This window comes from Camelus dromedarius, chromosome X, assembly GCF_036321535.1.
Source record: "Camelus dromedarius isolate mCamDro1 chromosome X, mCamDro1.pat, whole genome shotgun sequence".
Taxonomy (NCBI): domain Eukaryota; kingdom Metazoa; phylum Chordata; class Mammalia; order Artiodactyla; family Camelidae; genus Camelus; species Camelus dromedarius.
In genome coordinates, this window is record NC_087472.1 from 80,467,233 (window position 1) to 80,492,038 (window position 24,806).

The 24,806-nt window shown below is 40.9% G+C and overlaps 2 protein-coding genes across 2 annotated transcripts in view; one reads left to right on the forward strand and one right to left on the reverse strand.

Annotated features, from left to right (window-relative positions):
- Window positions 1-24,806, forward strand: part of EFHC2 (EF-hand domain containing 2) — a 169,087-nt gene that overhangs the window by 49,061 nt on the left and 95,220 nt on the right. The window contains exons 3-4 of the mRNA XM_031445394.2: window positions 13,324-13,474; window positions 23,038-23,261. Coding sequence (XP_031301254.1) covers window positions 13,324-13,474; window positions 23,038-23,261 — 375 coding nt within the window. The remainder of the gene's footprint in view (window positions 1-13,323; window positions 13,475-23,037; window positions 23,262-24,806) is intronic.
- LOC105085271 (putative deoxyribonuclease TATDN2) lies at window positions 3,174-5,018 on the reverse strand. The gene has a single exon (XM_064482861.1). It carries the CDS (start codon window positions 5,016-5,018, stop codon window positions 3,174-3,176), a length of 1,845 nt encoding a protein of 614 aa, XP_064338931.1.

A 24,806-nucleotide genomic window follows, 5' to 3' on the forward strand; every position in this document is an offset into this window, starting at 1 on the left:
AGCTTTAAAGGTAGAAATAAGCTGCCTTTCTCAAGTTTAAGTGAGGTGAGATATTGACGTGCAGTGAAAGGACCGCCAAGGTTCAGGGAGCCCGTTAATGGGCCTGAGAGGTCCGGTGACTCTGGGCTGACCGATGGCCCGTGGACCACTAACGGCAAATTGAATTTTTAGATCACCGGCTGCCTTCACGGCTCTCTGATGCCTCCAGAACGGGAGAGTAGACACACCAATTGCCATACAGACACACGGATTCTTGGATGCTAAGTAATTATTCTTTGAGATTCTGTGGAGTATCTATCACTATAGTAGAAAACTGTTGACAAAATGCTCAAATTTTGCACATCTGGATCATAACTTTTGTTTTTGTTTTATGGGGTTTTTTGGTGTGTTTTTGTTTTTTGTTTGGTTTTTACTAGTAACATGAATAGATGAGATGTTCTTTACTTCATGAAATAAGTCAAGGAAGACGGTAATTTTTGACTTAGGCCACTCTGGATATTACTACACTCAGAAAAGACTATATTGCTCACTCCCATTCCTGAAGAAATAAAGCTAAATGATGGCAGGGCTCTCTCCTGCAGGTCAGAAGCTCTGCAGAGGATGGTCTGTGCATCTGCCATCAAAACTGTAGGGTGAGAGGAGCAGGTAAGAAGTATTTCTCCATATGAAAAGGAGATCTTTAGTTTTTTGGAAAGGAAACTTACTTTAATTATACTATGTGTAACTTACTTTAATTATAATATGCGTATCTCCTGTTTATCTTATTGATCATGCACTTTAAAAGGCAACCGTTCGTTCACACCCGTTTTTAAAATGCCCACTTGGTGATGTCACTTTGCTCCGATCAGATTAATAACGTTTTGTTCTCCATGGATCTTAGGTTGTGAGAACAGTAAATGAAAGAGGATGTCAGAAGGTGACCAGTAGAGATATGTACCACATGTGATGAGGGCATTGCAAAAGCAAGAGTGTGACTGAGGTCACGTTTCCCAAGCTCGTGTTTCCAGAGAACTTGAGTGCATTGAATAGTGCCTCAAGTTAATCACACTAATCTAGAAGTAACTTTGAGAAACACCTTCTTGGGTATTTGTGGCACACATTAGCATATCACAGGACATATGAGATAAAAAAAAAATCTGTGGAACTTTGTACAACTCATTACTTACCAAAAATGTGCCCAGGAACCTTCTTTTCTAAAATCCTTTCTTGAAAGTCCAGGGCTCCAGGGACACACTATAAGCAAGGTCTATTGAGCAAGGTCTATTTAAAATGTACATTAAATGGAAAAAAAAAAACTTTCTTAACTCAGAACGTTGGCTTAATTCTTAAAGATTTTCTGTGTTGGAAAATATAATCAAATCGCATCTTCAACATTGTATCAACTTCCCTTGTTCTACTAAGGAAAGTGAAGCAGTTCAGCTACAGCTTTCTCAGACTTTACTCTTCTCAAAAGACTGGATTCCCAGCAAAGGGGCAAACCTATGGTCTACTCAGTGTTATTTATAGGAAATAGGAACTGTCAAGTTCCTGGTGGGGCTTGATCTTTTTTTTCCCCCTTTCTTTTATTACAGATCACATCTCAGGGCAGAGTATTGGTGGCCTTTAAACCTTCCTTTGCCTTATAAATTAAAGAAGAGTGCTAGAACTGTGATGGCTTATTATCTGTTCTCTTACTAATATCTGCCCCCTTGCCCCAGTATTATCACTTACTGCCAGATGTCAGTGAAGTCAAGTATCCATGCATATGTTAATTCAAGAAATCTTTGCTGAGCGCCTGCTCTGTTCCTGGCGCTCTTCTAACAGTGTAAACAAGTATGACAAGCTTATAAATTTACAATCTAAGAGGGAGAGATAACCAATGAACACATGTATCAGTTCACAACACAGTCTCTGACAGGCCTAAGCAATATGATTAAATCAAACTAATAGGCCAGGGATTTTTCTTCCTCCCAGGTGAGCGAGCCCTGCAGACTGGTGGTCAGGGAGGGCTGCTCTGTGGAGTCGGCTTTTGAGCTGAGACCCAAATGGTGAGGAACCAGTTGATTTTTGTAGATCCACATAAATGGGCACAGAAGAAACTAGAGAAGTCTGGAGGATTCTAGGCTTCTTTTCATCAGTTTAGTTTTCGAGAGTAAAAGAGATTTTCCATTTTGAAAGTGGAATGTCTCCTCCAGCAGTGAGACTCCTGGATTTTAGTGTGTGCTTTGGCTGGCAAAGTCAAATTTCCTCACTTGAATGTCTTCCTTAAGATGTGGGTTCATTTTAATTTCTCAAGGAGGACGGCTGTTTGCCAAGTGGGCAGCTGAAGCTCTTCTGTTTCCATCCTTCTGGAGAATGGTATTTCTAAGTGTATACATTTGAGCCTTGTTAAGAATCAGAGCATTCTGAATGAAGAGTTGCTATTATGTGCTAGTTAGCGGAAGAGCTTCGGAATTATACGAGTCTTAGGAGTTGAGTTCAGTTCAGATTCAAGACTCATCTCAGTGGTTCTAAAATTCAACAGATTTGGCTCCTATCACACTAAACTCCCCCAGACACCTCCCCCCTGCCCTGGCACATTATGACTATTAACTAATTTTTCTCAAAATTGACTTCTTCTTAGATGAAAAGCTACTGTTGGTTTATCTTTAGAAATACAAATTTACAAGTTGAACAGTCACTGACTTTACAAACTTAACAACAAACTATATGAGATATAGAATTCCTATAATAACAAATACATTTGGGGAATAAATGGAACAAATCACCTAGCTCACTTTTAAAATTCAACATTCCCTGCTGTCTTTTTTCTTTAAAAGACAGGTAGGAGGGTGACTTTATTTGCTAACTACTCAAAAATGCAGGCTGCAGAGAACAGGGTTTGGATTAGCAAACTTGAGCCCGATGGAACTCTTTCTTTTTTACCGGCTATGCTGGCACAATTGGGCTTGGAAGGCAAACCCCTGATGACATCAACCAGCAGTTCCCCTCAGCCCTCCTCCCATCCCAGTGCACCGCAGCCTACCAGTCACAAGAAGTCTTCTGAAGAGGTTTTGAGGAAAACATCTTGTCCTGGTTTTCTCTGTTCCACGGGGCTTGCTGAACATATCCTTGACAGGCAGAGTTCAAACTGAGTCTGTTGTCAGGCTGCTGGTCTCCCTTTCCTGGAAGACTCCTGACTGTGCCCTCTCTGTTTAAATATTATAGAGGCGAGTAGTGTTCTTGCGTAAGGTGGCCAAGATGTGGGAGACTGGCTGATCTTTGATTTTGGCAATCTCCCGAATGGTATGCAGGGCCAGGCCTGGGTGGGCAAACTGGCACAGGCTCTTGGGAACACCACGAGGGAGGAAGTAGGGAGCATCTGTCTCCACGATGATTCTCTCCAGCGGGATCTTCTTCAGAGCCTCCCGTACGTCCCAGGCAGAAGAGTAAGTCAGGACAGCTGTGAAGCCCACAGACATGTTGGGGAAGTACTCCAGAAGGGGCTCGATGACTGAGTAATTGCCAGTGAAGCAATGCCTGTGGATCTTGTAATCAGGGGGCACGAATTTTTTCATGATGCTCAGCAGATCTTTGTCAGCTTCTCGGCAGTGGATCACCATGGGCTTCTTTAGAGACACAGCCAGCCGCAGCTGTCTCTCAAATATCTTGTGCTGCTGAGGGACAGGTGTGGTGCACTTGTAAGAGTAATCCAAGCCAATTTCTCCAAAGGCTACAGCCTTGGGGTGCTGTAGGGCTTGCAAAATGCTTCTCTCTTGATTCTCATTGTAGTAACGTGCAAAATGAGGGTGACAGCCGAAGGCCCCCCAGATCAGATCCTCTTTCAGCAGCTCCTCCCATAGGCCATCCCTTAGTGTGCGAGGATCACAGAAATCAGAGATGCAGCCGTGAAATTCCTTAGGGAAGGAACGGCTATAAATTTTTCTGAACTTTTCAAAGGTTCCTTTGAAAGACAGCTTGGAGTAGAGCATGTCCAGGTGACAGTGGGTGTCGATGAAACCCTCCTGCTGGCTCTGCTCCCATTGGCTCTTTGGCCGGGAATAAGACACAGAATCTCCCCAAGGACTTGACGGTATCTCCTCTCGGAGTCGCTGCCTCCACTCCTTCACCTTTGCTTCTGAACTTCTGGAGAAACAAAGTGAATGAGGATTTGGAGACTGATCTTCCCCTGCCGCCTTCAGGTCTCTGGACCAGTCTGGGGAGCGCACTGTAGAACTGAAGGAAAAATCCCTCCAGAGGCTCTGGCTGCTCGCCACTGCGTGGAAGCTGCTGCCGCTGCCGCTGCCCAAGGACGGATATAAAGGAAGCGTGGAGCTGCTGGTCCAGGAGCTGCCAGGGTTCTGCCAAGGACCACCGTACAAATTAGGCCAGTACGTGGCCTGGTCAATTGTGAAGGATGAAGGCGTTGAAATACTGGAGAGGCAGGATGGGAGTGGCTCCTCCTGAGGTAATGTGAATGAGGAGACGTCACCCACATCAGACCAGCCACTTCCTGAAGAAGCGCGCTCAGTTACCACACTCCTTTCTGTGTGCTTTTGGTTTTCTGAAGGATAGTCATGTCTATCTGGAAATTGTAGGGCTGGAGAGCCTTTTTCAAAAAGGAATACCCTTCGGTCACCGAGTAGCTTCTCACGGGGTTTGTCCTCGGGATATGTCATCGCTCTGCTGTCAGAGAAATCGCTGATCCCGATCTTCTCCGCTGTGACCTCTGGGGCTGACGTTTCCTTTATTTGAGGAGAAGCAGAGAAGGAAAGAGCCCAGGCCGGTCCTTCAGGGCTGGGATGCTGCCCTGTGCTCCATGTTGTACTAGTGGCCTCCTCTTCTGGCGTCGATGTTTCCAGGATGCCCTCGATCGCCTTCACGTAGGTCGCCGAAGAGTCTTCATCTTGCTGTCCATCGCTCTTTCTCCAGCCCTTGCTTGCTTCCTCAGTCGTATTATTTTGACCCTCGGCTGTGGCTACAAATTCAGAGTCTGTGAAGTCACAGGAACTTTGTTGGAAATGAACCTTAAAGCTGTAGGTGTCCTCGTGAGAAGCCATTTCTTCTAGAAAGAGGTTGGCGGAGCACGAAGGGAATGGCGCTGAGGGGATTCCACAGACGACAGGAACCCCGAGTGCTCAGAATCAGGCAGTCTTGGGAGGCTGCTCCACCCACACCCGAGCCTGAAATGGGAGGAGGAGGAGCGGGAGGAGGACGAGGAGCACGAGGAGCAGGAGGAGGGCGAGGACGAATTTTCCTGTCAGGATGAGCCCTAGGAAACCTCGGCTTGAAAGTCAGAAGGTCCTGTTTCTGGGCTTTCAGGCGCCTGGGGACGCCAGTCCCTCCCGACGCAGAGCTATAAGATGGCCGACTGAGGGGAGGAGGGGCGCGTCACTCGACTCCCCAGACGCTTACGCGTTTGCTAGGGGGCCGTACCGAAGTGCAGCTCCTGTGGTAAGCGGCCTTGCGCCGCCCACACGGCTGAGGGACCCTCCTCCTTTCTTTCACTCACCCATCGCCGTTCTCAGTGTTTCAGAGATGTCAAAAGTCCGTCCACTGGGTTTGTGACCGCAAAGCGATTCGGAAAAGTCACAGAGATCCAAGGCGTACTAACCGCTCGGTATGGCGTCCGAGCCCTCAGTGAGCTTCCGCGACTACCGAGCACTTTCTTTGAGGGCACAGGTCTACTTCCGGGCCATCAAGGTGCTTCCGGGACTAGAAATATCTTCGATTCGGTTTGGACTGTACGGCCCTCGTGAGATGTCACAACAGGCTTTGAAAAGGCTGCCAGGTGCTTTAGGGACCCCACACAGGGTCCCCTGAGGTGGACCGGTGGTCTAGAGGTCCAGGCTGCGGAGGGTGTGCAGGAGGGCAGGGCCGAACCCAGCCATGGAAGGGGAGGGGGCAGATGCCGCTCACCACGCCCACCAGCCCAGGCCACCGGAAGCATCCACCGCCCCCCCCCCCCAACCTGGAAGCACCCACCACAGGCTGTGGCCGCGTCTTCTGCCTCTACCTCAGGTCGGTGCCTTACCCACAGCTGCCCCCCGCCCCTCGCGATCCTACATCCCGACCAGCCCGCCACTGGAACTGCCACCATGGCTTTCTTTTTGTTCCTTTATTCTACCTAGTCTTTTTGAAAAACATAGTTATGGTTTTTAAAACATAGTTTCAGTATACATGCTTTTGAAAACAGTTGTAACTGTAGTATATTACCATTTTCAGTCCTGTGTTTTTTTTTTTTTTCTCTCAGCATTTCTGTTTCCTAAGCATTTTTCTTATTGCCGCGTAGTTTTTCAAAAATACCATACTACTGTCTTCGTCATATTCCACAGAATACATGGATGTGCCGTAATTCACCAAGCCCTTCCCTTGTTAGATCTTTTAATTACACTCACGCTAGTTTTTTTTCTTAATAAAAAAAAAAATGCTGCAAAGAACATCTTTGCACATATGTTTCTCCATATTTTGGTTTGTTTCTTTGGGCTACATGCCCAGAAATGGAGTTCCTGAGAAGTATAGGAATTTTAGAATGGCTCCTCATAGCACCACATTACCTCAGAAGAACTGTAATAATTCAAACTCCCGTTGGTAATGAATAATCCTACCAGGCTTATTTCTTAGGAGAAACAAACAAAACTGGTGCCTTACTGTTATTTTAATTTTCAGTTATCTGATTATTTTTTAGAGCAGACATTTTCCTTTTTCTATCGACCTTCTCATTCATTTTAAGTTCTGTTTTCATTTCTTTTAAAGGATCTTTTCAAAATTAATTAAAACTTTTTTTATAAAATAAATTAAAACTTTTGTCATCTTTTCTAACATTTTTTATTTGCATGTTTCTTGTTTTAATTTATATTTCAGTGTATTGAAGTTGTAACTTGTTTTTGTAGTTAAATTTTAATATTTTTCTTTCGTAATTGTGTCTTTTTCTTCTAAGCCTAGAATGGTCATCCTCCCTTTCAAAGCTCTGACACATATATAATTTTTGCGGTGGAAGGTAAAATGAATTGATTTGTTTTATTTAAGTGTAAGCTGGAGTTCACCTTTGTGGCTTTCCATCTTTTTTGATATCCTGTGGGGGGAGTTATATAAAGTGGTGATTTTCTTACCTTGAAAGTATGAAAGAATCCATTAGTAAATCATCTTGGTTGGAGCATTTGTTGGGGCAATTCTTTGGTAATTTTTTTTCACTTTTACTTGGTTATTTATTCATTGTGTTTTGATAATTTACAGTTCTTACAGAAAATCGCTTGTTTGTGGTTTTAGATTTTATTTTCATAAAAGCTTGAATAATTTATTATAATAAAATTTATAACATAATTTGCTACATCTCTATGCTATGCACCATCTCATTTCTGGTTTTATTTACTTATATTCTTTCTTGATTATCTTTGCTAGTGTAGGGGAGTAAAACTTGCCACCCCAAAATGTTTCTCTTTGGCATGCAGATTATTTTGAGCCTAAAGCAATCAGGGCCCAAAAGAGTGAGGAATAACCTTTGACCTTCCCCCTAATTGCCTAAAAGAATTTAAATAGATTTAAAAAAAGATAAAAAGAAAAAAGAATTTAGATAGAGGACCTGTTCTAGGAAGGGAGCCATCACCATAGATAACTATAGCATAATATGAACTAGGTGTGGTAGACAGGGAGGAACTTAGCAAAGTGTTTTTTAAATTCCTTTCTGTGTCCCGTTGTTTCTGCCTGGTCCAGCCAAACATTTGTTTACCAAACATTTGCTCTTTTTCATCTTCCTGTGTATTGCCTTCCTCCCCTTTGAAGTCCCAAACCCCTACCCTCTTCTCCTCTCAGACAGCATATAAGCTTCAATTGCCTGACTTTTCCTTAGGCCTCATATTCTTATGGAGCCTCTATATGTACATAATGAAATTTGTTTTTTCTCCTGTTAACCTGCCTAATGTCAGTTTTAATTCTTTAGACCAGCCAGAAGAACCTAGAAAGGTAGAGGAAAAATGTTTTTCCTCCCCGACACTAGAATCTTATCTATTTTATTTATTAAAAACAAGAAAAACAACAAAACTATTGGATTTATTTATTGCAGTTGTTTTTCTCCTTTCAAATTTATCTACTTGTGCTTTTATTCTTTTTTGCTTTTGACTTGTTTTCCTTATGACAAATTTTTGCACTTTCAAAAATTTTTGTTCAACCCCTTGCTCACTGTGACTGCATTGCAGAATTACTCGTGAAGCTTTAAAAAAAAACATGCTGATGCCTCTCTTAACTGCCTCCAAGATTCTGATTTAATGTATTTAGGCTTGGGTATGGTCTTTTTTGTTTTTGTTGTTTTGGGGAAGTTCCTAATGAGAAGCCAAGGTTGAGAGTCACTGAGTTAGTACATTTACCTGAGTTAGCTCTCTTTAAATTATCTTGTGTAATAATTGAAATCTAGTGATTTACCCAAGGTTACAGATTTGCCTCTATCTTTAAATTTTATTAGATTCTACATTTATCTTTTGTATTTTAAAATTTATTTTCATCACAATAATTATTAGGGGGGACAATATTTGCTTATAGTTACATGATACATTTTTAGTTGTATTACTTTGTGATCAGTGACTGATTTCTGTATTTTAAATTTATTAGAATTTTTTAATAAATTAGTTTAGGCAGGGAAGGAAAAGTAATTTTCCCTTTTCCCATCTCAGTTCTTAGCTGAGATGTCCCCTGTGATGAAAGACAGCTTAGCAGGAGAAAAGCAAACAGAAGTTTACTAGTATGTATACCTCCTGTATACATGGGAGATACCCAGGAAGACTGAGTAACTCTTCAAAATAGCCCAAGCCACCACCTTAAACACTAGCTCCAGCTAAAGGCAAAAGATGCTGGGGGTGGGGAGAGCCAGTTATGGGAGGTTATCAGGCAAAGCATGGGAAAGGAGGGTATAGTTGTTATGCAGATTTAATTCCATGCTTTCTCCATTGATAAGTTTCTAGAGATTTAGTCATCCTCCTCTTCCTGGTGCAGAGAGACACAAGTGGAGATTTTCCTTGTAAGTATAAATGTCTCTTAGAAAAGGGTAACTTCTACTCAGATTTCAGAGCTTCTTTCTCTGCTATTTCTTAAAAATAATTAGCTCAAGATAATTCTTATGCCAGAGAGGCATATTTTGCAGTGTTATATTCTGCTTTATATTTATATATTTTTTATTATTTATATTTTATATTAAATATTATTTGTTATTTATATATTTTATATTATTGATGTTCATTATTTTACTATATAATATCTAGTATAAAATAATTTTATTATTTATTATTTACTTATATAGTATAAGTAACTTATTTACATTCTGTTTAAATGATAAATTTCTTTAACTATACCATTGTCATGTATAAAGGAACCATCCTCTTTATGCAATACAAAATTCATTATGGTTTATTTCCTTAATTCTAAGATTCTATAATTATAAGAGAAACCATTAATTTAATAACAGCTTTTTCAGGAAGAATAAACAACACTGCATTAAATGTACACAAATTGTTATTGTCTACTAACCTATAAGAGCAAGTATTTATCCTTACTATTATGTACCTTCTTCTTTAGTACCTCACAATTTAAGTCTGAGCCTTTTTCATCAAATAGAACCTCAATGTTTTAAATGTAGACTTACGATACTGATCTCTTTATAGAATGTTGAGCTTTATTGAACATCACTGGTGCTTCTTTCTTTCCTAACAGCTGCTTTAGAAATTCAGCCATGAGGTTTTGGCACTTAGATGTTTGGTTCCTGAGTAATAGTCTTTATGACTCATGCGTTGGTCATACCAACTTCACCATCTTAAAATTCTGTGATTTATTCTGAGAGGTTAGGCTTTTGTTTTTGCCTTATGATTGCATCGCCTAGCCTGTGATGGACAGTCTTCTATACACAATTATTTCCATGTCAGTGCTGCATCAGACAGTAATCATTTTGAAAACATTCTAAGTGAAAGTTAGGAATCCAAAATGATGTGTTAAAATCTAGCTATTTGGGAAATGCACTGCAAAGCAAAGCACTCAATTGACATGAAAATAGAATTAACTCCTTCCCCACAAGGCTAAATTTGCACCTTCCATCAAGTCATAACTTCTTCCTTCAGATGCATTCCTGACTGTTTTGAGCTTCTTTTGGCTTTAATTATAAAAAGATTCTGATTTCAGAAATATTCACATTAAAAAATTTCCTTTCTAATGAGGGAATATCATATATCTATTATTTAATGCTAATTGATTTCACATTTCCGATCCTCTTGGCTAGCATCAAAAATCCAAATGCCTCGGGGCTCAGGCAGGTAACCTCATATAATACAGTAGGGCTTGTAGAGGCCTGTGGGGAATAGAAGATCACACAGCCTGCCAAATGACATTTACATACCGCTTGCAAGAAAATTACAGCTAGTTACATCCTCTAGGACCTTATTTATCTAGTCTCTGCTTGACATCATAAATTATGATGAAACCTTGTATCATAATTATGTTTCTATAAATTTTCATTTCTAGCAATTTTTTTTTTAGATCTTTCTCTCTGGATTCTCTGGTGCATCAAGTTCCATTGCAATTAGTTCTTTCATCTTTGTGAGATCACTTTTAGTCTATTTGGTATCTCTTCCTTTGCGTTCTACTTTGCCCCATTTCACAGTTTCCCCTCCCTCTTCCTTTTCTGTCTTTCTGTCTCTACCACTCTGACTTGCTCTCTACCTTTCATGCTGAAGTTCGTCAGCCCTGTATTCTCGGGGGACCAGAACGTGAAATATCAGTCTGTCCCTCTTCTAGAAATACTGAAGCCTAGACTAAAATAATGTCTTTCTTTCTCCTTGTTCCCATTTAGCATCCTTTATTTTCTTTGAATGCATCATTTCTTTTGATAAATATTTAATGATTACATACATGACAGTGTTGTCCACTGATCCGTGGCAGTTTGGTCATGCATCAGTTTATATCAGTGGCATTCAATGCATAGAGGTAGGTGAGAGATATGAATATTCTCGCCACACTTTCCTACCCAATTAAAAAGAAAAAAAGTTTCGGATAGACTACTATTGTAGGAACAGAAAACTATTCCCTTCTTCCCTTCTAGAGTCTTTGGCTGGTCTAACAATTAAATCGACATAAGACAGATTAACAGGAGAAAAGCAAATTTTGTACATATGGGAACCCCCAACACATATGAGACTCCTTGGCAGTCAGGAATGGAGGCTTATATGCCAATCTGAGCTAAGGAGAAGTGGGTAGGGGTCCGGGGCTTCAAAGGGTAGGAAGATGAGAAGAGCAAGTGTTTGGTAAACACATGTTTGCCCTGTGATGCTGGTAAGTCTTTCTGATATAAAACGTTTTCTCCGGTAATATAGCTCTCTTCCTGGTGCAGGTTTCCTATGTAAATTCTTTTAGGCAGTTAAGTGGGAGGTAAGAAAGTTTTTCCTGCCTCTGCTGGGCTCTGATTGTCTTCAGCTCAGAATAATCCACATGTCAAAGTGGCACATTCTAGGGTGGCACATTTTGCTCCAACTCACTACTGTTACTGAAAGCTTCATGAAGCCCAGCTCTCTTGTCCTCTGAGATGTTCCAACATCATCTTTCCCCCCCTACTTTTAAAAATTGAGGTATAATTCAGATAACATAAAATTTACCATTTTAGTGTTCAGTACAATTCAGTGACCAATATCTTTTTTAAAAATGAGGTAAAATTTACATAACATAAAATTAATGATTAGCCATTTTAAAGCATGCAATTCAAAGGCATCTGGTGTATTCACAGTGTTGTACAACCATCACCTCTGTCTAGTTCCAGGACATTTTCATCACGTCAGAAGGAAACCCTGTACCCATCCGGTGGCATCTTACCTGGAATGTTCACTCAACACAAATATGACAACATTCTCGTAGTGGATTTAGCTAACTTTCTACCTGGAATCAGGCCAGATACGTTCCCCAAGAGAGCAGCTGAAGATAGGACCATTTTGGAATGAAGCCCAAGGTGCCATTTTGAAGGGTATAGATCTCTGGGCTCACTAGATTCCTAGAAGCTGTTCTGGTAAAGTCAGGGCCTGGTCAATATTTGTAATTGATCCATTCATTTTGAATACAATTATTTCACTAACTAAAGCTCATTTCTCATATTCTTTATGGTGATGAATAAATCCTCTTCTGTTGATCAGAGATAAATGACTGAGGCATTTTTGTCAGCCACTTCTGAAGTGTGGGCTTCTGATAGAAATTTGCTAAACAATCCTGGAGCGTGTGTTTCTAATTAGGGTAACTGGCCACCCCTAGAGGGTAGATTGCACCTAACAGACTTACTCACATTAATCATGTTGTCTGTGTTGCTTTAACATGGTATTACAACATATGCACAATTAACTTTTGCAACTTGAATTACAAAAATTGAACAAAAAGGAGAGCCAAGGAAATGTTAAAATGGAGCTCTCATGAAGCCTGTGCCCCAGGTCCAGCTTGAAATGGTAGCCTAAATCTACTGTTCCCTCCATTGTCCTTAATTACCATGTCTTTCTAAGTGTGTGTGAGCAGGTCGCTGTGTTGAAAGTGATTCTAAAGGTTAAAGATATGTATTATTCATACAACATGGCACCCGAACCTATGGAAGCTAATTCAGCTGATCTTCAGCTGAAGAGGCAGTCTTCTGGTTCAACATGGGAGAAAAATGCACTGTGTTATACATACCGAGAGGCACGGTTTTCCAAAGTAGTTAAGGAATTTTCAAGGATATCTTCGACTCTGATTTTTTTACTGTAACTACTTTAGAATCCACCTCTCCTAATGTCTACCTCTCTCCCACCCTAACACACCCAATAAGATAAGACTGGGTCTAGCACTGAGCTAGGCTTTTTGAGGTTACTGAAGAAGTGTAGGGTGGGGTCTCCAGTGCATTGGAAGAATTTCAGCCCTGCGTGTTTCAGTTGCCTCAAGGCAAGCAGTCAGCAGGACCAGAAGTCAGAATAATTTTGTCGGAGAACCAGGGTAGCTTTGTGTTATTTTTAATGGGAAAAAAATGACAGACTCATATTTGTCTTCTGGAAAAGAATATTATTTTCTCTCTTAACACATACAGAATCCCACTGTGAAATTCCAAGGACAGGCGCTAGTTCAATTTATGGTAGAGCTGAATGATGGATTTATTGCTTGAATATAATTTCCTCATTCTGACCAGAGTGATGAAAATATAAAATAATCTTTATATACTGTAACCTAGATTGTATATCCATTCTCATAGCTGATGTGTAGAATTTCTTCTTGCAAAAATTTCCTCAATTTTTTCTTTACATTAACAAAACGTATACAGGCAGTAGCTTTATTGATTTTAAGTTTGCTGAATTTATTTTCACTTCTTACTTTCTGTGATTCCAACAGGTATTATCTTTTGATGCCTATTTGGAAGATGAAGTGCCTGATAAAAGGCAAGAAAACTATAGAATTAGACGCTATAAAATCTACTTCTACCTTGAAGATGACACAATTCAAGTAAATGAACCAGCATTGAAAAACAGCGGATTGCCTCAAGGTATCTAAAGCAGAGTTATAGTTCTTTTACTTCTAACTCCTGCCTGTATATACTGTCTTTCTCTAGCTTTTTAAAAGACCCCACACTCCTTTTGGCAACGGTGAGTATAAATGTACTGTTAGCTTGTAGTTATTGAAGGTGACTTCTCAGCTTTCTACCCCCCCCCCCACCGCAACAGTGGCCACTCACTCTTCTGTGGCAGCCTTGTCTCCTTTCCCATGCTGCCAACTCTCCTGTGTCTTTGATTTTTTCCTCCAAACTCTTTGGTCTTTCCACCGTGACCATATTACTTCCTTCACAATACCCTCAGCGGAAGACAGAAGACTGTTCTCCACCGCCATTTCCAGATTGGGATTCTCTCTCCTTTCTTGAGTTCACTGCCATTTGCTTCATTCACTCTCTCATCCTCATCCCTATTAAGTATAGACTCTGATGGTGCTTCCAGAGAGGGCCATTGTTCCTTCGCCCCACATGTGCCAGTCAGCTTTATCCACATTCCCCTTCCACCAGATAAGCGTTAACTCTGTCATGTGGCCACCAGAGACGCTAACCCTCGCTTGCATTGGTAGAAGCGTGGCAGAGATGAAGGGAGGTGACTGATTTCTTCTGTGTGTGCTGGGAGTCCTTTACGTGGGATTCCCATGTAATGGAGTTCTGGAGTTTATGGAGTTTGTAATGGAGTTTATGCTGAGTTCTGGCTGCCTCGTGGGACAGCAGCCATGATGGTGAAAGGACTGGAAATTTGTCATGTGTAGGGCAGAGTAGTGAAAAGGGATATTTGTCTGGAGGGGAGACTCAGGTGTGCCTGATAAATGTCTTACGACGTCTAAAGGGCTGTCATGTGGAGGAGGGATGACCTAATTTTCAGTATCCTCAAGGATAGGACCTAGGGAGTCGAAATTCAGGTCAATAAGAGGAGTAATTTGCTGGCACAGAGGTGCAGGCAGAGAGGTTCACACACTTAGGAGAAGGTACAAGTGGATGGAAGGGCCACCCTGCCCAGATCCTGGGGTATGCAGGGGTCCTCTTGCTCTCTTTCTGTTGCATTGACCTTTCCTGATAATAGCGTGGTTTGAAGACCAGAGTTGAAGTTCAAGAAAGACCACAGGCAAAAGGGGCCTGAGGCTCATGGCACACACTTACTCTATTGGAAAGATGTAGTGACCAGTGGACCTGGCCAGAGCTGTAGCTTGCCAGTAAGCCTGCTGAATAGTCATGGCCTTTATTTGCGTTTCTTGAGCAAAGGACATATGGGGCCAGAATGGGTGTCACCAATGAAGGAGTGGCCGGATTAAGGCCTCATGAATATTGAGTACTCATGAATATTAACTGCCTCATATATATTTAGTGTTTCATGAATATCTAGAGCCCAGATGCCTCATGTATATTTAATACATTTTTAAAATTAGTTATCTCTTGGTCCTTCCATCCCTGTCTTTCTATGATTAACATATATATGCCCCAAGTACTATCAAATTGTTATTTAAGACATCTTACGATTTTCTGCCTACGGTGAATAAACTTTGCTTACTACTTATCTGGGCCCAGTGCCTCCACATTAATATACCACCATGGGTTCCAGGGGGAGAAACAGCAATTTTAGGACCTTAGGTCTCTGAGTATAATGTTACGATGAATCACTATGCAAAGGACTTCCTTCAGTGCTTGTGAGATTGGGGTTTTTCTTAGAGTGTGGCTTCATGATGTCTGGATGATTAATTTGGAGCCAGTCGGCATCGTCGTGAAATGTTTGTTGAATGCTCGCTCCTTGCCAGGCACTGTGCTGGGTTTTGGGAAAACGAACAATAGAAGTAAGGCCCCTTATACCCAATCCCAGGTATACCTCTTATACTCATATATGTATAGGCACGCAGGTTGGAGAGGAAAGGAAGCCAGGCAACTAGTCCTAGAGTTTTGTGATTATTCAGGTGAGAAATGCTGAGGATCCAAACCAGGACAATAACAGTAGGAACAGAAAATAGGGGAAAGATTTTATAGACGTTTGGTTGGCAGCTGATGGGCCTTGGCCAGCGATTAAATATAGAGTGAAGAAGGGGAGTATCAAATGATAAAGTACCTACTTTATCATTATCTCATTTAATCACCCTGAAGACCGTCTAAAGTAGGTCATCATCAGCTTTTACAGAAGAGAAACAGACTTAGAGAAATCATTCGTTGCATCTGAACCTTAACTGATTGCTTCAGAGCTCAGCTGTGGTTGAGAAGCTGGTGATGGTACTGAAGTCCAGGAGCATGGAGAAAGGAGCCGCACTGGGGATGGAGCTGGGGGGTGCTTGTTTGGGTCGTGGGGCTTTTGAAGTTGTGTTGGAACATCGGTATGATGGTGCCCCCTGGGCAGGTGGAACCTTGCGATGTGTTTTAAAGGCTAGAGATGTGGCTTGGGAATCAGGAGTGCCCAGATCATGACCAGAATCAGTCCATTCTACCATGTTGGAAGAGAGCCGCTATTGAGGTACTGGAAAGAGGAAGAAGATTTGGTTTAGTGTTACGTTACTAGTGGAGGGAGAAGGTGAGAATTGGTGTGGGGAGGCAGTATGAGCTGTTCTCAGTATTCTGTGCACTGATTGACAGACCATCTACTCCCTGGTCCTTTTATTTGGAGAACTTGTGGCTTAATGATAAAACTTTTAGGGAATATGGAAATGCCTTGATATTTAAGAAAAGGTTTTCACAAACTTTTAAGATTGAAAGTGTGGCATTTTATTTTGTAAGGGGACAAGAGGTCTTTTTACTTTTTAGGGTCATTTTAAACATATGTAATGCAGTTTTTAAATATTGACGAGACTAGATTAGAAAACGTTTAAATAATTATTTCAAAACATGAAGAAAATTTATAGCTTTTAATTTGTATGAACATCTCTTTTACCTAAGTGCATTAGTTTAGGTAAATGACATTATTGCTTTAGCAAAAATTTTTCCTGTCAATTTTCACTTAAATTCTTTGCTCTGATATTCCCTAACTAATCTTTGCTTATTTATTTTTTGATTACCTTCCCCAAATGACATCACATTTATACAAGTGATGGACTGGAGGTCATAGGACATCCTGAACTTGCATGAGTGACTTGCACTATGTTTTTATTGTTATTACTTTTTAAGCAAAAGTTCATATCCCTTTAGCTCACTGACCCCTGTCCAGTGAATCTTAGTTTTGTTAAACTCCAAGAAGAAAAATGAAATGCAGCCTCTTTGAGAAACTTGGAAAGGGTTTTATTAAGACTTTTAGATTCTCTCAGCCTCTTGATTTCAAATCTCACATAGGCAGATTCCCAAGGCAAATCGAAGATAGAATGATTTATTTGAAAATGATTTTTATGTAAGTAGGAGGCAATGTTATTCATGAAGAATCAGGGGAGAAAAAAAAAAACACCTCAGAAAAAGACAATGTTAAAGTCTCTTTTGAAACTTTCAGGATTTCTGATTGGCTCACTGTGACAGGACATTTCCCTGAGCAAGGATGCAGCTCACGGGATGGGTACAGAATACATCATAATCACGATATGTAATGAGGCGAATTTGTCAGCAGAGTGGGGATGCCGGGTGGGCGATAGCAAATCCTGTGGAAAGTAAACACAAGTAAGCACTCTGTCATCAAGCTTTGTTTAGAAAGAAACCAGTCTCTCTTGAAATATTTAATACGACAATTACTTGTTCAGGAAGGTCTGTTACGACAGAGGATACTTTGGAAATTCATTTAAATGCCTTCTCTAAGCTTTCCTAAATTAAACGATTGGGAAAAAGGAAATGAGCTTACTGAGCCAGGGGCTCAGACCTCTGTGGGGTGAGGTAGGTAGTGTTTCTTTCAGTTGTGTCTTGAGTGGCCTGGGAGGGCTTTTCATGTGCCTCTGGACCCTCGGAAGGGGGTTAGGGGTCACATCTAAGTGCCGCGCACTGATGGTGCTCCTGTTAACTTCCATAGGGTTTCAGTACTTTCCAAATGAACTGTGAGGTCAGATGCACCTGTTTTGTTTTTGTTTTTGTTTTTGTTTTTGTTTTTGTTTTTGTTTTTGTGGAGCTGGCCATTCAGAAATTAGTGCACCTGGATGAATTATAGCCTTCCTTTTAGTTGCCTCTCCTATCATGCAATTTTTTTTTAGGGAGGGCAGCATCCCTTAGCATGGTGCCAAACTAGGCATTTGGTTTTGTGCAGCTTCTAATCAGAACAACAGATTAATGCATCCTTGTTACGTTACAAGTCAAGTCACTATTGCTCTTCAAGACTTGCTTTCGTTTCTTGCCAGGGCAGCATTCTCTTTTTGATTGGGTATATTATATTTATAGAATTTGTTGCTGTTCTGCTGGAATATAGTTAAAACAGTGTTTCACTGAGCCAAGAATGTCAGAGGTTAATCCCAGTAGTTTTACCTCCAGTTGTCTGACAGAACGATTGTTTGTCAAGTACCGCCAAGTCCAGGCTAATCTATGCTAAAGAAAGGATTACCATTCGAAATGTGCCGTGATTTTCTGGTAAGGTCTATGCCAGTTGTTCTCAGTGGAGAGTGAGCATCGGAACCTCGTGGCCCACCGGCCACATTTCTGATTCTGTAGGCCTGGGCTCAAGAAATGGCTTCTACTTGATTCTTAGTGCATCCTTGGTTAAGAACACTGATCTCTGCTAGTGACTGGTTTTGGCCCCTCAACGAGGTAGTATTTCTTATATATATAGTAGTATTATATATATAAAGTAGTATTTCTTATATATTATTTATATATATATATATATATATATAAGTTTTTATGTGTATATGAACTGTGATGTATTTATATATATAAATACTTTAACATAATCTGCCTGAATCAGGGAAATGTCATCACAAAATAGAAGTAGCACACTCATATTGGACATATACTGTATCTAAGTATGCGTCCTGTAAAGTGCATTGGTAGGACAGTATTAGGGTTGCCAGATGAAACACAAGATACCTGGTTAAATTTGAGGTTTTTAGTATACCTATGCCCCAAATATTGCATGAGGCATACTAAAAGTTATTCATTGTTTATCTGGAATCCAGATTTAACCAGGCATCTATAATTTCAATTTGCTAATTCTGGCAACCCCAGAGGGTTTGGGACCTTGGGGAGGGATCTGTCCCTGAACAGAGCTGAGTAGAATTTAAGAGTGGAGGTAAATTACTGGTCTGTGAAGATGGGTGCTTGGTGCATGGTGCCTGCTCAATAAATTTGTTGAAGAAAGGAAGGAAGGGAAGAAGGGAAGGAAAAAGGGAAGGAAAAGTGATAGACAGTGTCCATAATACAATGCAGCCATCATAAGTGATACGAGGTACTTTGAGGGATCAGAGGAGAAAACGCCATTATCCATTAGAGAAGAAGGCGTTTGAGTGGTACCTCAAGGGTTTCTCCAGATACAGATGGAAGAGGAAGGCGCGTTAGTCAGAAGGAACAGCATGAGGTAAAGAGTGGTGAGGCGAGCAGTTGGGAGGTATTTGGGAGCAGATCATAGAGTGTGTAAGGAAAACCAGGCAAGAAGGTAGAAATGCGAGAGGCCCCAACACCCACCGTGCTGTCATTTGGGGCTCATTCAATAGCTAGAGAGACAGGCATAGTATTACTGTTTCTTATTTTCATCAGAGATATGGAATTCAGCATTTTTTTATTCTTTTGCTGCAAGACAGGTATCAGGCTAGCTGTATTAAAAAAGTTATTCTTATGAAACCCAAACTCCAAAGATGATGTTTTATAAAAATTAAAATGGAGTAGTAATTTAAGTGAGGGAATAATAGTGAACACAAGAGGAAAAGATGGCCTGTCCTGTCTGATCACAGTGAATGGTCTTAGTATTTTTAGGATACAGAGTTTAGTAGACATTCCACTTGTATATTCATTCACCGGAGACATACCTGCCTCTAGACATGGTCGTACCTCAGGTCTGCAGAGTTACTAAAATGAACTAAACGTACTTAACATTAAGATAGATGTAAGAGGTCACAGTCTTAATTCTTGAAGGTGAATTCCTAAAAACCGAATTTAGTGGTATGAGCAAAGATCTAAAGCAACTCCCAATGGAATGAAATGAAAACACGTTAAACATAAATGGATATATCATCATTTTGATCTGAACCACAGGGAAATGTTACAAAGTTAAAGCTTGCAGAGTGTAATTAGACAGCAAGGCCTTTAAAAAGTAAGAGAGATGTAAAATATGAAGATAAGGAAGAGCTTAAAAGCAGACACCTGATGCCTGGACATCTGCCCAAATTGTCTTTATGGGCCAGTTAAGAAGATAAACATCTGAGCATTTAAAGGGCAGATATAGTGCTTTTTGTTGTTGTTTTTTCATTTTGTAATGTTATTGTTATTTATATACCTTGATGATCTTGGGTGCTCTTTAATGAGTGCCAAAGACATGGCATCCTACATATTTCTGTGATATTCCAGAACAAACTCCCGCTGGTGGCGTTTCTGCCATTTTTCATGGAAGACTATAAACATTCAAATACCAATAAATAGAAATTTCAATCCCCTCAAAGGACACAGTTGAGCGATCCCCCAAATATATTTTTTGAAAGCTTTCATGCGTATATTTCACACGGCCCACGTTAGTTTTATGATTAACATGGATTTGTGACTTTGGATTTCTTCTTATTAAAATTCTCTTGTTTAGTGTTAGACCTGCCTTCTCTTTCCAACCCATGAATGGTCAGGACTCTTTTGTCACCACAAAGAACTTCCCTGGCCTCTTGAGAGCCATCTAGTGAGAGAAGTGTGGGGCCAAAGATAAGGAAGAGTGTAGAGGTCTCAGATATGCAGGCTCCTAAGGGAGGGGGGGACAGCTGATACAGTGGTGTTGGCCCTGGAGGGGGCATTGCTGCCGCTGGCAAGTGAGCCCTTCCCAGAAATTTACCCTTAGGGAAGAGAGGGGCTGTTCTATTGGCAGAGCAGCTCCATCATCTCTCTCTGATTCACGGTGGCTGGCAGCTCTCCCCTTCTTTTTGTCCTGTTTTGCCTAAGACCTTCCCTTCCCCCCTCCACTTAAGTAATTTACAGCTATAGTGCAGTGAGATACAGTTCAGTGCAAACTGTGGAAAGTAATGGTATTAACTTAAAGCTTGAAAATCCAGATTTAAGATCTGTTTCTGCCATCTGTGAGGGCGTGGCCTTGGGCACATCACTTAACCATGTTGAACTTTGGTTTTCTCAGCCATAAACTGAATATTTATATTTCACGCATGATCTGCTTCATGGGATTATTGAAGATTAAATGAGAAAAATATATGAAAACATATCCTAGGGCTATGATGATGATTGTGATGACTATTATTTAAAAGCTCAGTGGGTGGGCCAGGTCTTCCCACCTAGAAAAATATAGGATTCCTATTTGAAGTCTTACTGAGCAGAAATCAGCCCTGACTTACTTATTTGAATTTTTATAATAAAGTACAAATGTAATATAGATGGAATTCCTAAAGAAGCTCCTGGCTGTTGAATAAATCTTATATATTTTAAAAACCATCACAATATAAGTATTTTTAAAAAGATATATAATGGTTCGTGAAAACACCTGAAATGCCCATGCTTTTTTTTATGGGTGTTTAAGTATGCAATTTGCTCTAAATGTCTAATCTTGAATGATTAAATAATTTGCATACTGTTTTCAGTGGCATGAATTAAGGGCTAATTGAAGTATAATTTTTTGCAGTAAAATTATATCATCTTTTATGTAGTACATTAAAAAATATTCTAGGCTAGTTCTAATTTTATAGTTTTACTGTTTTAATTTAATGTACCAAATAATTAAAAACTGCTACAAAGAAAAGAAGATGAAAATGATTTTAGTTAATTTCCCCTCAACAGAGTGAAAAGATGATTAGTAGGATAATGGAACAGAGCTCAACACAGTTCCTGGCACATAAAGATATTCATTAAATGTTCCTTAATGAATAAAGAATGAATAATTTCTAAGTATTTCTACTTTGGGAAAAAGCACCATTCTCAGTGCTATACAAAATATGAAGAAGGTTACTTGACATCTTCATACTGAAATGCCTCCTTACAGAGGTCAAACAAGCTAATTTTTCTTGAATCATTAGACCCTCGGTTTGCTCTACTTACCTTTCCTCCTTGTCTCTTTGCTCCTGCAGTAGTCTCAGGCTTTAGTCAGTTTACAGATGCTGAGAGATGATTGTCTGTGGGTATATTGCATTTTTGGGGATCTTGCAAGCACTGACTGCTCTTTGTTCCGGACTGTCTTCTCAAGGGTGTTTATATAGTACACAGCTTTGGAAGACAAAGACAGTCTCTCCTTCTGGAGCAAAGTGCAGGTTTGCTCACAGCTTCAGAAGGTGGAGCGGGTGTCTCCCTCCAGAACTAAGAGCAGACGTTTACTGTCCAGTCTAATAAAGGTAATCTCTCCCTCTGAGACAAAAGGCAGGAATGCTTACTTCCCGTTATAAAAGATGTAGGTTCTTGAAGCTCAGGGTTCCTGTCCTGTAATGTAACCCACTGCGTGTGCAGAAGTTACCTGGCCCTTGTGTCACCCTGTGGGAATTGGGGCTCAGGAAACTGGTACAAAAATGCTGATGTTCTGTCTACTGTTTACTGTGAGTGATAAACTGCCCTTTGCCTCTAACCAAAGCATCTCATGTGTTCTGCCAGCATCCATGAAACTGGCAGGCGAACTTGTTAGCTTACATGTAGGATAAAATCTCAAACCCTGAACAATTCTTGATAACAGGGTTCAGCAGTGTTTGGGTAAGTTGGCTGGTATGATGTGGTGTAGTTGGTTGGTACACTCATCTAGTTAGGGATGGCTAATTACCATCTGCGGATACTTGGGGACCCTGGGTCCATGTTCTCAAGAGAAGTGAGTGGGCACTATAGGGCTGGAAGTAGAAAATGGGATGAGATCCAGAACCTTTAGCCCAGAACACGGGCTAAAACTGATGCCTCTGATTATCCTCACTTCGTGGGGGTGATTGGGTGGAGGCAGACACAAGCTCTAGAGGAAGAAGGAGGGAGAAGAGGTTTGTAGAGGAAAGAAGACTCCAAGAAGCTTCAAAGCAGCATTAAATCATTCGTGCTTATAGATGCTGTAAATCATGGTGTTGGCATCTACCATAGTGAAGTTTATTAGCTGATTTTTTTCAACCGGGAGAGTGCACTTCTGTGAGCACTCTGCTTTGGGGCCTTAGTTCCTTGTTTAGTGTGCTCGTGGGTGAAAGCGAGCGGGCTGGTTTTGGGAAAAGACATGAAGGCAGTGTCTGGTACATTAGGTTACTCTGTTTATCACCCTTCCCCCTTCCCTCCTGCCCTAGCCTTTATGGTTTATGAAAGTTCTTCCCTAGCACCACTTGGGCAACTCTTTAACAACATGCAAGGCTGATCAAATAACTCTGGGCCTCAGACGTCTCAGCCCCCTCTGGCACCCTCAGAGTTTGAACATGCTGATCCCACTGCCTCCGAGAACCAGCCCTTTGCCCACTTCACTGAGGTGGGAAAGGCTTCAGGGTTATTAGAAAGATGTTCTGGGATCTCTTTCTGGTTATCCACACGATGAAACAATTGTGTTTTATTTCACACCCTAGGAACTTCTATCCGGCGTCACCGGATTTCTCTCCCACCTCCGGATGAGGATCAGTTTTATACCGTGTATCATTTCAATGTCGGCACAGACGTTGTCTTTTATGGCCGGACATTCAAGATTTATGACTGTGATACATTCACAAAAAACTTTCTGAAGAAAATAGGAGTCAAAGTAAACCCCCCGCGACAATGTCCAGAAGATCCTTACCTGAAGTTACGGAGAGAGGTAGGTTGACCCGTCCATGAGTTATTGTCTTCAGGGTGAGAATCCCTGCGGAGTGTCACTGAAGGATATTGGTAGTCCTGACGCAGAAGTGAAAGGACTTGGGGGGCCATGGTCCCTGGGATTGTCCTGTTTTCCTTGGGGCTGGAGGGAAGGCTGGGTGGTGGCTTCGGTGCAGGACTCACTCTCTGCCCTCATCCCCACTTGTCTCCGTGGAGAGCCAGGCAGTAGGAGTCTTCAGTGAACCGCCCACATGGGGTAGTTTCTAAGAGCCCATGATTGGTCTTGTGGTCACTGACAGTGTAAGAGTGGAGCCCACTTACCTGGCTTTTCTTTTCCTATTTTAGTTGCCTAACTCTGGGAAAATCTTTGCTTCTGTGCTCCTGATTTGCTGAACCACGCTTTGGGTGCACCTTTTTTTTTTTCTTTCTGGGGACTCCCAACTCCCTTTATGGTGATATCAGATGCAGAGATGTTCCAGAGCGAGAAGGGCCGTGATTCCGATGTACCTCCATGATGACAAGATGCTTGTCTTCAAAGTCTGATCCCAATTAGTAGTAGTAGTGTAGTCTTTCCAAAGTTTTTTTAAAATGATGCCTTGCCCAAATTTTATGTTTTACAAGGAGACTCTGACGGGCATTGCCCCAGAAGGGCAAGTGTCATGTGGAAGGTCACATACACACCAGTCTTCTTGCTGGGAGTTGCTCTAATCTCTTGCTTCTTGCCATGATTTTTCATCATTATCATTTGTTTCTCTTTTCTCTTTTTATTGAAGTATGATTATATACAGTAAAATACACAGAAATTAAGTATACAGCTTGATGGGTCTGAACAAATGCATGCACCCATGTAATCCACAACCAGAACCATAATACTGAACATTTCCATTCCCCCATAGAGTTCCCGCCTGCCTTTTTCCAATCTATCCTTCTCCCCATCCAGGGATAAACACTGTTCTCATTTGTATCCCTATAGATTAATTTAGTCTCATTTTGATTGTTTCTAAATCTTGTAATTAATTTCTTTGCAGAAAGATAATATAAAATTTAGAATAAAATTCTCCTTTGATTCTGCTTTGATCTCTTGTTAAAAGCTGCATGTAGGATCATTCATCTCTTCATGCCTCCTAGCCCCAGCAGAATTGTCCTTCAATGTTGTAGGCATGCAGCCCTCCTGAGAAATACATATATATTGTTGATCCCGGACTATCTAAGGTGAAATCCCTGTGTCATTAAACTCGTGTGTATTGGTGTGCAAGGAGATTTATGGCCTGGCTTCATTTTAATTTTTTTTTCTAAATGCCCTAGATGAAAGGGTCTCCATAAATACAAAGTCTTTAGAACCAGCAGAGAGAACCTAAAAGAAGTGAATCTGTATAAATTACAACTCTTTGCATCTAGCTATGCTCTTCATTGATACTTGGTATTATATGACAGTGATAGTGAATGATGATGCACTATATGAAATACATAGAACACTGTGATTTCATAGGTTCATAAAAAAAAAATCTTTTGTTCCGGGAATCAAAATAATTCCCAAGAACAGCCA